The sequence below is a fragment of the Syngnathus floridae genome, chromosome 21 (assembly GCF_059516105.1).
Source record: "Syngnathus floridae isolate MCC-2025c chromosome 21, RoL_Sflo_1.0, whole genome shotgun sequence".
In the NCBI taxonomy this organism is placed as follows: domain Eukaryota; kingdom Metazoa; phylum Chordata; class Actinopteri; order Syngnathiformes; family Syngnathidae; genus Syngnathus; species Syngnathus floridae.
This window is the reverse complement of record NC_142433.1, coordinates 1,111,583-1,128,047: the sequence shown is the minus strand read 5'-3', so window position 1 is coordinate 1,128,047 and position 16,465 is coordinate 1,111,583. Positions and strand designations below refer to the sequence as shown.

Genomic DNA, 16,465 nt, shown 5'->3' with positions numbered 1-16,465 from the left:
CCTTCATTTCAGCAGCCGCTGAAAAGCCCGCTTTATTGACTTTGCAATACGCTCGCTGCATGTGCACGACATTCGTATACCAGACGCTGTAAACACATTCCAGCCTGAGATGCGGCGGATCGAAGCCAATCAGACACCCCGACACAGCCCCCCCCCCCAACCTACTTTGCATCGAGGGCCCCGAGAGGAGCCTTGAACGTATTGAGTTTGTTCTCGTGCAAAAATAAATACGGCCAGCCTTTAAAGCACGCATACGCGCATAAACGTAACCAGTCACATCGAATAATAACCGGGAAGACAACAGATGCGGAACTGAATTGAGGGAATGACGAAAGGGGGCACAAGAAGAAAAAAAAAAAGCGGGAACTTGATGCAAACGTGTCAGGTTGAATTAGCATGAAACTTGAGAGGAAGCGTCGGCCCGTCTGTCAATCCCACGAGAGGCTCGGTATACGATGAGCAACTTTTCCCGGAGTTGCATCGCTAACGCGCTGTAACTTTGCCAACTTGCGCACACGCACTCAAAATAAAAACGAGCACATAAACATAACAAGGCTGAGTCGCCTCGTCCTTCAATCAGCGTTTCTCATCCAAAGTGGCTAAATGTTGCCATGCTGCGGGCCAAACAGACTTTTATTTTTTATTTTTTTGTGCACAACACCAGCGGCTGTCAGCGGGCCAACTTGGAACTGCTCTACGGAACATGCGGCACAAGCGAGGTGCCCTTTAATTAATTATGAAAACTTGTAATTAGAACAAATTGTTGCCATTGAAGTCGTTAACTCATAAATAGATGCAGTGCTGATTAGCTTGAGCGTGTCTTTGAAATAGGAATAAACTTCAGTTTGGTTTGTTTCCTAAATATATCCACCGAGACATCATCGATACCATTTTTTTTTCCAGAATATTCACTCTTTGAATATTCAGAGACACCTGATATTTAAAATTCCATTCATTCAAGGACAAAATTCAAACTGCTTATATTTTGGAACCGACAAGTGAAACTAACAACTTCTTTCCAACAGTCCCAATTATTGCGCAATAATGACACAGATGGCATTTGGACGCCAGCTCGATGTACTGCCAAGGGCTTATTACAAGCCATGACGTCTGTGAGTCAGAGGCAGAGCCGCACTGCGTTTGTTTACGGATTACAGCGGCTACATCGAACACATGAACCTCTCCGAGCTGACTGACTTGCCGTCGCAATTGCAAGCTGTCGAGGCAGTCACGAGTCAACCCAGGACGTCTTTTTGCTTGAGCTTTCCCGCATTATCTCCTCCCTGGGCATCCCAAACCCGAATCCCACGTTCACCGTTGCTTTTTTTGGCGTCTTCACACGGCATTTGAACAATAAAGGCGTTTTTGTTTGAGAATGCTGATTGCGTCAGGCTTGTAAGGGATGCCAGCCAAAGCGTCCCATGGTAAGAGGACTGCTTTCCAGCAACTATCAGGAGGACTCATTTGCATCTTTTGATGACCTAAAATCGCTTCCCCCTCATCTTTCCTAGTCAGACCTTTGCGTGAACCATGGAGACTTTTTGGATTCTGCTGACTCATGTTGACTGTGGACCTTATTGCCTGGGGGAGGTGACACAGGTGTTGGCATAACTTGGCAGATTTTTTTTTCCCGGATTCAGATGTGATATAAATTTGTGGTTTTTAATGTTGGCGTAACCTACCAATGAACTTTGTGGAACATAACAGATGCAATGCTAGCATCTGCGTTCTTTTGTGAGGCGGAGCCGCTCCACTTGCGTTCGTTGTGTGTCAGCTTTTGCTTTTGAATTCATTTTGCAGAGTTTTGAGCTATTTGTTGACGACAACACCCAAAGACACGTACATGCACAAAATGTCAAATCGAAATGATGTCTGGCCTACCTGGTCCTGAAATTGGCCGGATGCGGGTGGCCATCGTACAATGACAAAAAGTCGTACTCCTCTTCGATCGCAAAGGATAAGAAGATGAGTTGGATGCGACTGCCTTCTTCCCCGATAATGACCCAAGTGCAGTTGGCCCCGTTAGGGTAGCCGTAGGGGAACCCCGGTGACTCCACGCTGCCGTTTCGCCCCTTGAGGGTGCCGCCGCAAGTGTAGATAAAACCTGCAAGAGAGACCAGAAAAAAACACTTTTAGCTTCCTGCCGCTTAATTGACGATGCTAAGAATGGAAAGAGACCAGATTTGGGGTTTAGACAAACGTGCAAAAAAGTTTCCTTGCTTCCATGGACTCAGATGCACATTTTGTTTCTCAGAGAGGTGTTTTATCTCACTCGGCTGAACAATACGTAAACATTGAGAAAAGGCCCCTGAGGTTAATATTTTCCCCGAAGATATTAACCCAGAGGTTAATATTTTCTCATTTTTATGATGGCACTACTGCGAGAGGAAAATGTTGTGGAGCGCTACATTGTAGTCAGAAGATACGCATTTGCAAATACTGGTCACCATTCAGTCGTTTCCAAAAATGGATGTTCTTTCTGACGACTTGCGCTCTGATAAAATCCAAACGTGGACAGCAGCAGACTATCTTTGCCCCCCTCTTCCCCCTGGCTGTGTTTAACGTAACACTTGGGCAGATTCGCTGACAAGTCCATCAGGGCTTCATCTGAACTTAATAGATTAGAGGATGTCTTGGGCTGAGATGAAGTGGAGTCATTAAATCCGATCGGCGGGTGAAAAGGGGACAAACGAACTGCAGAGCAAACACAGAAAAGGAGTGTTTCGTTTTCTCTCTCCCATTCACCGCTCCCTGACGTTAGTCACCATGATAGAGAGATGAGGAAGAAAAAAAAAAAGAAAGGAAGATGATTTAAAAGTCATCACTCAGAGCCAGGAGATGTGGGTGGCGGCAAGATGTGGGGGAGGTAGGGAAGATGCAAGATGGAAAGTGAGCGAGAGAGAGAGAGAGAGCGAGAGAGAGAGAGAGAGAGAGAGAGAGAGAGAGAGAGAGAGAGAGAGAGAGAGAGAGAGAGAGAGAGAGAGAGGTAAAATGAAGAGTACACAGCGGTAAAAGAGATTTCTAATTATGCTGACTGCCAGACCGAAACTGACAGCCCTCCTCAACACAAACACACAAACAGCACAAACCAAAATAAAAGACGCACAAGCACAGCTACAAATAACCGGCCAGAGTGTATAATCATTCCCAGGCGTCCTCAACCGCTTGCGCCCATCACTCATGGCGTCGTTTCTTCATTTCGCCATCGCTAACCTCAATCGACCTTGTTTTCGAGCCCTCCATCGCGTCGCACGATGGCTAACACCCGCAAAAACAACAACAACAAAAAACATCGGTCGGTGGACGTTTATGTTTGTCAATTGGAATTCAAACCTTGACAATGCAAATATATTTACATACCTACTGTATGTTTCTGATGGCTTTGTCTAAGAAATGAAACACTGTCATGACAAATAGGTCTGTGTAAATGATAGTGTTGCATCATTTCGGATTTGATATCAGCACAGCTTTTAAGTAGACGATGCAGTGTTCACTAAAGGAGCTGTAAAATGTTTTTTTGGTGGAGTTAAAGGACGTTTCCCGATGGTCAAAGAGATAACGGCCAAACTAGTTTTCTATGCAGGATTTACGCAGACACTAATTGGCAAACTGTCAAAGACTCGGGAAGAAATTGGGTGAGCACGGCGGTGCTACGAAAGCAAGCGAGCTAATGAAGAATGGGAAGGCTTTGCTGAAAAAAACAGCATGCCCACTCAGCAAGAAAATAAAAAGCTGCTTAAAGACAGAAATCTTGCTGGTGAATGGAGAGGATTTAATGACTTCTCCATAGTAAGAAAGTCTTCTGGAATAGCTCAGATAGTGACGAGTAAACATGTGCACTTGAAGAGCCCTGACTTGGAGAAAGACGTTTTGTTAGTATTAAAATATTAAAATCTTCAAAAGACACTTCACGCTCTAGCAAGCCACTGCCAGTGTCGGTCGCCTTGAGATTGGAGTGGAATGTGAACCAGCAGGTGAGCTGGCACAGGCAGTAAGTAAGAGGGTATATTTCCACCACTTCCATTATGCTCGAATACAGTCTTCGACGCCACTTGATCACAGAGAAATGGAATTGGACTTTTTTTCTTTTCCTCACGACCATCAATTCTCTCATTCCTGAACAGGAAGAAAAATCCAACTGTGACATTTCCATCGATATTGGTCAAAAATAACATGCAACTTGAAATCTTAGATACGTGTTTTGTTTTCAACAGGAAAAGTCCAAAAATATTCCGATTCATTTTGTTTCAGACTTAAACGTTAAGACCGTTTGACAATTTGGCTAAGCTCTAAAAAATGTGGAGCTCTTTGCTTTTCAGTTGTCTTGGTAACTAAAACCTTTACAGCAAGACGAAGAGAATGTCTTAAGCCTGTCACCATGCAGGAAAATCAATTATCGGGCTTGTCATTTCCCACAGGGGAGAGGGAGGTATCCCGTGATCAATACGCTCATTTGGTGATGAAACCAATCTTTTGCTCAACCACCGTAACAGCGGTGTCCATTGTCCATGTCTAATCCGTTCACGTCATCTTGCCCCTGTTTGTCCACCTCTTTGAAGGGGCGATTTGGTCAGATCTCACACTTTCTAATTTCTGATGAATAAATATATTTCGGCCAGTGGAGCACCTGACCAATCCTGACGCGTCGCTTTGGGTGTTTACGGATGCAGGGGCGGACCTACGTGGTGGCCAGGGCCACCCTGGGCCAGTTTCTGAATTAGCACCCTGACTGTGGATGGTATGATCAACATCTTGGTTACAGAGGGGGTTAGAAAAATATTAAGATCACCTTGGACACCCCATTGAAAAAAATTTCTTGCTGCGCCCCTGGATGGATGCAAAGCTCCCATTTTTGTAATTTTTCTCAAAGACAGAAGAAAAGTAAGACAGACAGTCAAAGGTCAAACCAAAAAAAATGAAAATAAGTATCACCAACAGGGAACCAAACGCATTTGAAACGTCCCTCGGGGCTTGTCAAACCTAGAATTAGACGCCTCCCGTCAAACGGGTGGTGGTTGAGACTATACCCTGGAGTGGTGGAGGCGAAATAAGGGGAATGCCTAGAGAGTGTGAGACAGAGGGAACACACTGGGCTGAAAATCAATTTCTAGGCCTGTCAGTCACTGGTGAGGGGCCAGGGGGGAGTAGATGTGAATAAAAATGAGGGGCAAAGTAAAAAATAAAAACAAGGGAGGGGATAAAACAAGAGAACAGTGCACGAAATGGGATTGTGGTAAAAAAGTAGATTGACACAGGAAAGTTGAAATTGAGATTCAGCACTGTAGTCGTGTCGGCGAAAGAAGGAAATGTCACCAGCAAATACTTGCGGACATGTTATCCGAAAAATTGATACAGTGGAAAAAATAGCTGGACTTCAATTTTGGAAGGAAAAGTCACCGTAAAGTCACAAATGGATAATATTGAGCCATTTCAATTGCGTCCAGGCTTCGTTTGCGCATGATGCAGCCATTGTGTCTAATTCCACGTCGTCATATTGAAAAGATACCCTCATAGTCAAATTTAGGGCTAACGAGCAGCAGGCACAGATATTGAGCAAAAACACTCCTCATTTGAATAATAAGCCACAATGCGCGCTTTTATCAGCATGCTGGCCTTTGCGGTAATGGCAGCTGGCTCAATGCATAACTTTGCCAACCAACTTTTTTTTTTTTTTTAAGTGCTTCATTTGAAAGTGGGTGAACAGAGAGGTACTTGTGGTCTGGCATATTTTTTAGAGGCATTTAGCGTTCAAAGGGAGCACAGCGGTGGTATATAGGGGAGAATTGTCTCAAGTCTTTGATTGATTGCTTCCATCCGTCAAAGATCCTTACAGTGGCCCTCCATCATGCACAGCCATACAAGGAAGTGACAAGTGCACTAAAGCCTTGGTGATTGGCAGCAGGCTCAGGTAATGAGATGTTGATAGGTGTCGTCTGAAGGGGGCGCTATTGATTACTCTAGTGTCATTGATGCCGACCTCGCTAATGAGACCTGAAGCGGCTCTTGTTTGGTTTGTAAGGTAGATGTTACTGGGGAAACTGGTGAATGTATGTCGCCATGGTAACATTCGACCTGTTATGCACCTGTGTTGTGTAAGGAGTTTGCTTACGTCATAAACCCCGAGTCTTGGTGATAAGGACAGGCTCATAAGAGACGACAAATCAATGACCCATTTTCATTCAAAAGAGCCAAAAAGACTTGAAAATTGTGCTAAGTGGGCTAGCCGAGCGAGCGAAACTCAATCAAAGCAGGGAAATCTTCATTCGCAGCCAGGGGAGGACACGTTAGCGAGCGTTCCTTCGTCAGCTTCTGTGGGAGCGTCATGTGGAGGCTGTGGTGAGGTTCATCCAAGTGGTTATTTACCCCAAAAAGCGCATATTCAAACAAGCAAAGGTATTAAAAAGCCACAATCTTGCCTTGCCTTTTCTTTTTTAATAGCGGGCGTAGCTGCTTTAATCACTCACACACACACGCACACACTTTCTCTCATTATGCGGTTCGCAGACAGAGCCTTACTTCAAAAACAAAAGGAGGCTCCATTAGGAGCTGAACAGTCATTAGAAATACAACAATCCCGCTGCCCTAAATATGCTGGATCCAAGTCAGCTTTTTTTATTCCCCCCCCTTCCTATTTTGCACTAGGAACAATTTAATGATTCCATGACTCAAAATCACCATTGGTCTCTGTTCATTTTATAAGACAGCCATCACCTTAACAGACGGATGGAGACGTTCTTTAAGAGTTATTAGGATACATTTTTTTCTCGCAATTCACAACAACTACCATTGTTGTGTCACAAAATGGGTCAATGTCAAGTATAGTAGCTTTGGGTTACAATGACGAGGCAAGTGAACAGTTGTTCTTAAGCAGAGCGCAATCGGAAAGAAAATGTCACACTGAATTACACTTGGACAAGTACAACAATTAAGAGGTCACAATTATGCAAATTGTGAAACCACTCAAGGCTAATTAAGGCACATGCATGGACCGAATCACCATGGCTACCTTGGCAGCCCAGATTCCAAAATGGATGCTGCGTGTGACTTCCATAGACTGACTTCCTTTGTTGCAATCTCACCATTTCACCTGATCTCAGTGGAATTGAGTCCAAATTTGGAACTCAAAATGCACAGTGACACACACACACAGCAAAATGTATCTCATGAAACAATCTCCAGTTGTTGAATAAAAAAATAATGTTGCAAACTGCTCCTATATTCAATTTCGCTCTTCACGACAGATACACAGAAATATTTCTCGAGAGCAAGGCTGCCAAGACAAATGATTGGATTCCCTTCCTGTTCTGGCTTTTTTCTTTTTTCAATCATTTGAATAGGAATAAAAAAAAAAAAAGGGGGCGGAAAATCTGGCTGTCAAATATGCCCGCCCGTGCTCAGCATGCATGCTTATGCTCAGCGGGAAGGAAGCAAACCTCATAAAGCCCACCACTTTACGGGCCAATATTAGATTTTCAAGCTCGCATCTAACGCGCAGATGACAATTTGTTAGAGTGAAGAAGTCCGCCACGGTGTAAACGTGATTCCATTTCCGCCATTCTGCACAAATATGTAGAGCACTTAAACATTTCAAATAAATATTTCCTCCAAAAGCACACGTATGGCGTCCACAAAGATATATTTCGGACAAGTTCACAAAGACACAGTACCGGAATCCGTCTGGCCAATTGTTCATTTTCATTATGTCAGCGCTTGTCTTGGGGGCTCGGCTTCTTACGGATTAACCTTGAAAGAGTCCCCACTTGGTCATCCGTCACTTCCGCGGTGCTCTTTCGTGCACATGTACAGTATGCATTGATAAATCGATGGCTGCCGATGGAGTCAAAGTGGCGCCAGGATTAATTACGCCGTCGCTAAGGAGCCAAGGAACACTTTGATCGCTGATTAATTATAGCTTACTTCTTTTTTTTTTGTTAAGTGTTCATTATAGCCGTGTATAATTTATCACTCACTATCTGCTGACAGAAGGAAAAAAAAGGGAATAAGTGTCATTATTTCGGGTGATAGATTATATTGTACACCAAAACATAAAAAGTTATGCTGCTAACAAAACGACAGGCAAATAAAAACAAACCAAATGAGACACACAAATTGTTTGTTTGTAACTATCCATCCAATCCAATCTGGCAACCGCTTTTGAATTTTGGGGAAAGCATTTCCAGCCTCCCCGCCGTCTTTCACTTTTCAGCTTGTTGCCAGGTTTTAGGCGGCAGAACTAGATATTAAATCACAGTGTGGTGGAGAAAAGAAAAAAAAAAAGTAAGAAAGAGATGATGCAGAGCGCATTTTCAACCTAATTATGCTTTTGACTCGCCAGCACAACGAGACGATGATGGAAGTGTAGAAATTGGGAGAAATGGCAGAAAAATGCGCCACGGGATGAAAGATCATTAAGAGTTCATTTGCATGTCAGTGCAAATATACGACGCCCAAACCAGATCATCAGATTGGCTTCTGCGCTCAGCGAGTCTTAAACGTACCTTTAAGGTCACAGCGTTTTACTTTTTACAAGTGTTGAGGCGCGTTACCATGATAAATGTCAAGTAGCTTGACTTATTGTCGGGACAAATGTCAACTCAGCATGCAAACATCAAAAAGCCACAGTTGTAAATCAGGAGCGTGCTGGGACATGAGGGATTTTGCTCACGCTTAACCTTTTGTCGCAAGTCGCTGACTGGCCGATAGTGTGAGCGCGTCTTATTTAAGAAACAACAAGGCGCACTTACTCCTCCGTACTTGTTACGTTTCAAAAGACCTCAGAGAGCTGGACAAGCTGAAACATATATACATTATGAGCAAATGGTTAATACAGTCTTAAAAAAATGCACACAAGATGATGTTATATATAATATATAGTATAGCTATATTTCAGAACATTGATTAGATCTCACTTTTCAATGCATAGTCCAATAGAGTTAGACTGGCCCTATTTTTTTATTTTTATTTTATGCATCATTTATTTCATGTCTTTAAACCAATTGAATCATTTCTTTGCTAGACACATCACAAACAAACAAATTCCAGGTGCACAACATCAATGTCAAGCATAAAAAAAAATCGAAGTGTTATTTCAGCACCATGGACAGCGCCTCTGTTCATTCTACTGAGTTCAGAGTCTACTACTATTCTGACACAACTGCAAGGAAATCAAAAGTATGATTCATGTAATATTAAAATGCTGCAAACAACTGACAAAAGAAGAAAAGCTTGAAATTCCCGAGCCGTCGCTTCCTGAAGATGAACTTATTTATGCAAATCTTAAAACGTACGGACACTTTCGCTTGGCTGGCGCTCCAAATTGAACCAAATTCTGTCGCTTTGTGGCATCTCACCCCCCCCGCTACTCAGTAAAACATTGATGCCGTCCATCATTCATGGAATAATGAACGAGTGAGTACAAGGATGAGAAACACTGGCGGAAGAAAGCAAGCCGGCAAGCCGGCAAGCCGGCAAGCCTCGATGACAAAACACACTCACGTAAGAGCACATGTTTTTTTTTTTAGACAACAAACAGACAGATCACAACATTTGGGTTATCTTCGGATGATTCGGGATTTTGGTATTCCACTCGCAATTAAACTTTCAGAACCTTGCGGGTCGCCGCCACTTCATCAACAATTTAAAGTACTTTCAAGCACGGAGATGGTATTTGGAGGAGGGGGGGGGGGGGCTCTTGTGGTTGTGCTTTAAATTGAAAAATCGCTAACCCATTTTAGCAGCAATATTTTTAGCCATTTAGTCAAATTGCTTTCATTTTTATATTCCGTTTTGACGACAAGCTGTTCAGCCCGTCGACTAAATATTTGTCCGTTTAGTCAACATTTGACTTCCCCATTTCTACCGCAACCAACTTAGAGAGCAGATGACCGACATTTACTCAGACACAAGTCAAATCAATCCTCATCCCTAGTTTAGTCTGGAGCGCGCCTGCTCCAAATGTTTGTTTGTTGCAACCCATTCAGGCAGCAGACAAATTCATCCAACAGGCCGCCAAGTAGTAAAATCAATCACATGGCTAACACAACATTTAGACCACAAGATCAACCCATTCCCAATTTAATACCCGCCGCTTACTCCGACCTTGAATCTTAATTAACCCAAATTTATACGTACACCAAATAACGCCGCTCGACCCTCATAACATTGTCAATCATCCGCTCGCATGCATTCCGAGCCGCGATAAATTGTTGCCAGGTGCGGCTTCCGTTCTGTCTGCCTCTTTTTCTGCTCCTTGTAAGACAACCGTGTCTTTTTGGCTGTTTCCGATTTCACGTCCCAAGGCGTAAATCTCCCCTTTGTGCGCATTTCAAAAAGAGGAAGGGGGAAAAAAGGCCAAAGTGCGCAGGCTTGGGCTGATATTGGCAACGTGGCAACTCGCCAATCTCATTAACTTAGCACGCGGCGGGCAGGCTGCCCGTATACGAGCGTACGCGCATGGGCGAGAGCGAGCCTGTCTGAGTGGGCCAACGTCAGGGCCAGTAAATGCCACCACTCTGTCTGATGGTTCCAATAATGGTATTAAAGAGAGCGAGAGAGGAGGAGAAACAAGTGGGGAGAGGAATTTATGGATAGTGACAAGCGCGTAGACATTTTTTTCCTTCCAAAGCGGCAATACGTGCAACATGCATGTTAACGCCAACACCAAACAGAAGGCCGCGGCTGCTCGCTAATTAGCACGTTGTTGCATTCGCTGCTGACTGATAACATGAAAAACAGCCGATGCCGGTGGCAGAGGAAAGGCATGTCTACAGGCAGGTTAATGAGAGAGCCAAGATGTAATCGGGGGCTTGCTGTCCGCTGGCCAAATCATTATAATGCATTTTTAGATTCAGAATTTCATAGCCATAGCAGCATAAGGCCAATGTCTGCATTCAAGGGGAAACCTTTACGGTCATTTTTATACTGAATTCTAGATTAGCCAGTCAACTAGCAAACCTTGCAAAATTTGAAAGGTTAAAAAAAATGACTTTTTTTTTTATATTTGAGCTCCTTTGAGGTAGTTGCTTTTTTTTTGGGAGGTATTTGAGGGGGGTGCACTGTATGCAGCTGTTGCTTTAAATGTAGTATCGGCTGTCCACACGTCCTGCGACATTTTAATTAAGCCAAAAGTGGCAACGAGAGCGAGCGAGAGAGAGAGAAAAGGTTAGTTAGCTGCAGCCTCCCTCATGCACGCATGCGTTTCTCCCTCGCCTTCATCAGCGCTTCCTCCCATCCATCATCTTCCCCTTCACTTTGTACACTCATCCTTCCTTCCTTCCTTCCTTCCTTCCTTCCTTCCTCTTGCATTTAAATGAAAACTTGGACGGCGCCGCGCACTGACCGTAATGGCTTACAGGACGAAACGATGGGATGATCATTTGTTTAATTAGCCAATTTGCATAGTTAACTTAATCACGTCAGAAAGCCCACCTGCGGAGAACACCTGTTTGGAGTGCGTCGAGCATCCTGCCGAGGCTTGGCCCGCAAGATGCCGCTTGCTCAGCTGGAAAGAAAAGCTCCGAGTGCACCGGAAGGTGCTTTGCAGAGCAATTGAACTTAACGTGTTGATCTGAAAGCATGGAAAAGTATTGCCGCAATTTGTCAGAAATGTAATGTTCCGAGAGCATTAAAAATTAAATGGGGTTAAAGTGCAAGCGAGTAGCTAATAATAAAAGCACACATGGGAATAATAGCACGCCGGGAGCCATTTCAATGTCTTTGTTTGAAGTCTAAATACCCCTCTCAAATGACACTAGTGACATTTAGCTGGTGTAAAAAAAAAAAAAAAGAAACACAAATAGTAATGAGCACACATTCCAACACCGGGTGCGCGTCGCTAAGTGCCCCTTTTGAGGAGCTAATGCTAATGAAAGTCTCTCATTAAAACGTTCAACTTTTCCACTGATGCCAATTAGCCAAAGCCTTTGGAAAATGAGATAATGGCATTATTTGTTCCAGCGGTGTCAAACAACACAATGTGGAACAAAAGAGTGTTAGAGGAAAGTGGACCAAAGGGATTACATATCAAAGCTGACTTTTTCTTATTTAGTTTTATTATAGTGTTGTGCTCCAATTGTTAGATAAAATGCCTCTTAATACAGCACATTACACGTGATTGAAATCAACTATTGTCATTTTATTGGAAAAAAAATTATTAGCAAAAAACAGAATATCATGACTTGTATGTTTTCATTTCATACTCAAATTCAAGTAGTGGTATCGTCGTGGTACCGGTGGCTTTCGGGGTCGGTTGTTTGCTCCAGTCAAGTCAATGAAGTGAGGGGGCTTCTAATTCCGATATGCATTCATTATGCACTCATTTCAATTACATGCGAGGACACGGCGCAACGGGCAGAATTACACTGCGTGATGAGCGTATATTCAAATAGAGACTTAATGCAATTATCGGCGAGGCTGCGAGAGTGAGTTTGGATCCACACGAGCGCCTTTAATTTCCCACCCCTCGCATCGTAGAGACACACACATTTCACATGTAGCTACATGTGAGAAAAGCACGCTAGGTTGCCCGCAGCGGCATGAGGTGCTAGACGTGTTAATGGCTGCAATTGACAGTCAGACTGAGAGGTAAAACGGTGAGTGAGTGAGTGAGTATGAAGTAGAGCGGACGAAAATTGACGGTTTCAAGACTGAACTTTTGGAGCCTATCAGCGAGAGCAAAAGTAGCACACAGATAGCGTGAGGCGGTGAGTGATATGGACGCCGACATCCATTACTGCAATCGCTGATGTCCCCAAAAGACCAACGAGCGACCCAGGTCAAGTCTTCTGTTCTTGTAAATGTTCCAAAATGGAAGCACACAACAGGAAATGCTGGCCATCAAGCATCTTTGCTAGCAAGCCCGCCCCTTCCCCCATCCATGTATGCCAAAAAGTCTTTGACAAAGAGAATTTCCACATCAGAAAGCAGTTTCTTTTTTTGCAAAGTGGGATAATGCCACAACTCGCTTGGCTCCGCTTCTACCTCTCAGGGTTGGGCTTAGCTATTAATGGGACGACGATGTCGCCTTCACGGCCTGTCTGTGCCGATTATAGCGAAAGGCGGAAACAAGCTGGCTTCTGGAGACATTGTGAAAGGAGCTTACGATGGCAAAGGGGTGGCTGCGTGCATCCAACAACACTGAGGCTCCAATCGTGCCTTTTCTGTAGTGCTACAGAAAATGGACCATTTTGCACAACACAATCTGGAAATGATCATACAGAAATATAAAAAAATCGGAATGAGGTCTGACAGGAAAATCGACTTGCTTACGTAATTTGAGACTCAAGAGAGAACTATTTGGATACAAGCAATTCAAAAGCCCCATTCATGCAAACGACTCCGATGTCATTTTGCGGTGCATGTTTTATTCCCACGTGAAGCGGTTACAAGCCTTTTCCGAAGCTACACTATCACAACCGAAGCATCGTCAAGAATCGGATGACGTCTCGCCCCGCGGGGACGGAAGATATTTTATTGATCTATTTTATTCCGAACCGCCGCGCTGCAGCAGGGAGGTGGTCACGGGGAAGGACCCGGATCAGATCAGATTGCGGAGCAGGCAGATGGAGAAAAGACGGGAAACGGGAACACGGAGGAGGACAAAGATGGGAGTGATTATTGGAACGTTTGTGCGATCGCCTTTCGAGATTGCGCACGCTGACTTCGATTCCCTTTGAAACAAATGTGATTTAATCGGCCTCGCATGCAGCCTTGTGAGCATTCCGCAACATGTCAAAAATGCTTTTCCGAGTTGATTTGTTCGCCAAAACAAGCGATGAAAAGAGCAAACGTGCTCATCCGCATGTTCTCCGTTTTTGATTTTATACATTTGACACATTGCCGTAACATATTTGTGTTGTTTGATCCTGTCAGATATGCGCATTACACACACACACACACATACACCCAAAATGATGCTACAGTACGTATACAAAAGCGTTATTTTTGACACACACAAGGAGACACGCTGGCGGCAATATTCCGCGTTGCGAGTCACAACAATGTGGCAGAGCTGACAGCTTGCGTTAAAACCACAAGGCCTTGCAAAGACCCCGTTTGCACGTTTCTTTGCTACTGTGTATATGTGTGTGTGTGTCTTTTTCACCAGCGTGAGTCACTCTTACGGGTAAATGTCAAGGGTTAGAATTAAGTCTTCAGAGGTGCCCAAAGCTATTTTTAGCAAGGATGTTAGACTCAGGGGCATTTTTAAAATCAATTTTAAAATGAAAGCCATTGTGACACTAACTAGTTGACCACATTAGGTGCTGCTGTTTTGGTTAGCGAATGGTCATTATGTGTCTGCCTCAAGATGACAAAGCGAGGTGGACAATAATTGTGCCAATGCAAGACATTGGACATTTAAATTTGACAGTCAGCTGAGATAGAAATAAAATAATAAAAAAAAAAGCTGAAAGGACATCTAAGACCAGAAATAATTGAAGCGAATCGCTAATTACGACGATTCATCTGTGTTTGTTTCCCCAAATGATTTCAAGAGAAAAAGCCTCTAATGGAGAATAAAAATAGCCTCGCCCGTCATACAAAAGGCTGAGGTGAGCATTAAAATGTTCCAACCTGTTAAAATAACAAAAACAAAGACTTGGTAAATGTTCAGGGACGGCGCGTGGGCTAATTTATAACAGGCTTCATTTCATTAGCGATTCAGTCAGTGATGTAATTAATAATCAGCAGTTTGGCATTAATTGGAAGCCACTGTGAAGGCTTTTTACGCAAACAAAGTGTGACTGGTCCTCGGCTTGCTTTTGTTGGAAGTCGGCAGCATACTGAAACTGACATTTTGCTTCACATTTATATAATTACACGTCATAGTACAATTAGTTTTATTTTTCGGCAACTGTCAAAAGAAATTAATTTTTTTCCGCAATTACCCAATTGTTTTAAACGCTGTCCCGACATCGCCTCAGAAACGTTTTGTTATTCCGCCGTAGCATTTTGCATCACCTTCCCACAAAATCCGAGAAAGTCAACAAAGGAGATGTCTTCCGAATCACGAGACAATTATCGCAGGAGATACTGCTGACATTTCCCCGGTTGAGTCAGTTCCTCGCGCCAAAATAAGCAAAAGTTCCACCTAGCGTCAAGGCGATCCCTGGACAGCCCGTGACATTTTCTCATCTAATTTAAACACGTAACAAGTACGGCGGATGTTGCGCCGAGGCCAAGCGTCTACTTCTTCGATGTCGTTGTCACAACGAGTCTTATTTCCTGTCCCCTAGTTATCTATCTCTCATGCCCATGTCTTTCATGAATAGTAATGGACTCTTGTACATTTAAAGTTGTTGTAAAAGCTTAAGTAGGAGAAAGGGCTTGGAATGGCATCAAAAAGTCAATCACAAACTCATTCCCGATTTCCCTTTTCAGTGTCATACTGAGCAAACTGACGACGTCCCCATATATAAATTGGAAATCTCATTGCACACGAGCAAACACATATCACAAAAAGTACATTGAAATATTTGACGCACATATTTACTTATGTAATGTGGGGCTGTTTAGTTGAGCAAGCAAAGACAGAACAATCCTTTTCAGCCCAGTTAAGTACATTTTCCATCACTTGGTACTTGCTGCAGACAGCAAACAAGTTTGGACTGAATCAATATCAACAATGTACGTGGCATCATGTACGTGGTTTTGTCTGGCTAATTCTTAGCACAAGCCAGCAGCTGCAGTCAATCCCTAAATCGTCCAGTAAAATCCCTCACCGTGCACTTTAATTAATACCCACTTGTCGATTGTGAAAGTGTTGCGTCTTAGGGACTTTTCGCAGACGTCACCAAATCAAGGCTTGGCAAACATCGGGTGTCTTTTTTTTTTTTTACTGTTGCTCCGCCAGCTACCTCGGCTTTGCAAACTTGGCCGGCGAAGGCGCGACAGCTGCCAGTGAATTTGAGATGTACGACAGCCCGGCAAGGTTGAAGCGAAATGCCGCCGCTCTTGCCAGCATTATCGCCTGCGCATTTAAGAAAGGATACCTGCTGCGTTTATAAAAACAGGGACACGCAGGAGGCGAGGAAGGTTTGTCACAGTTTTGGTAAATAAACAACACCTGCACGATTGAACGAGTTTCAGTCACAAGTGTTGCCTTGACTAGATAAAATATTTCTGTCTCACAGAACACAAGTTGTTTTACATTAAGATTATAATAACTCATTTCTGAGTCCAAACTCTATGATCAGACATTTAGTAAGACTAATGATAATTCAATTAAGACAAAATTATTTTAAATGAATGTGGGTCATTTGTTAATATTAGTCAAGATTATAGCGCAATAAAAAAAAAAAAAATTAAAAAGGCATCTATTCCGCATTTTTCCCCCAACTTTTGGGTCTGAGGAAGTTGAAGTGATGCAATATTCTTGTGGCCAGTATAAATAATCCACAGTAGACCTTGTTGACTGCAGAAGCTCTTTTTTTTTTATGAAGCAGTCAATTCACATACGCTCCTCCGA

General features: G+C 43.4%; 1 protein-coding gene across 10 annotated transcripts in view; it reads right to left on the bottom strand.

Moving 5' to 3' along the window:
• Positions 1-16,465, bottom strand: part of csmd3b (CUB and Sushi multiple domains 3b) — a 140,966-nt gene that overhangs the window by 106,956 nt on the left and 17,545 nt on the right. For all 10 annotated transcript variants that reach the window (XM_088365943.1, XM_088365944.1, XM_088365948.1 and 7 more), the window contains exon 2: positions 1,882-2,104. In XM_088365943.1, the coding sequence (XP_088222069.1) occupies positions 1,882-2,104 (223 nt within the window). The remainder of the gene's footprint in view (positions 1-1,881; positions 2,105-16,465) is intronic.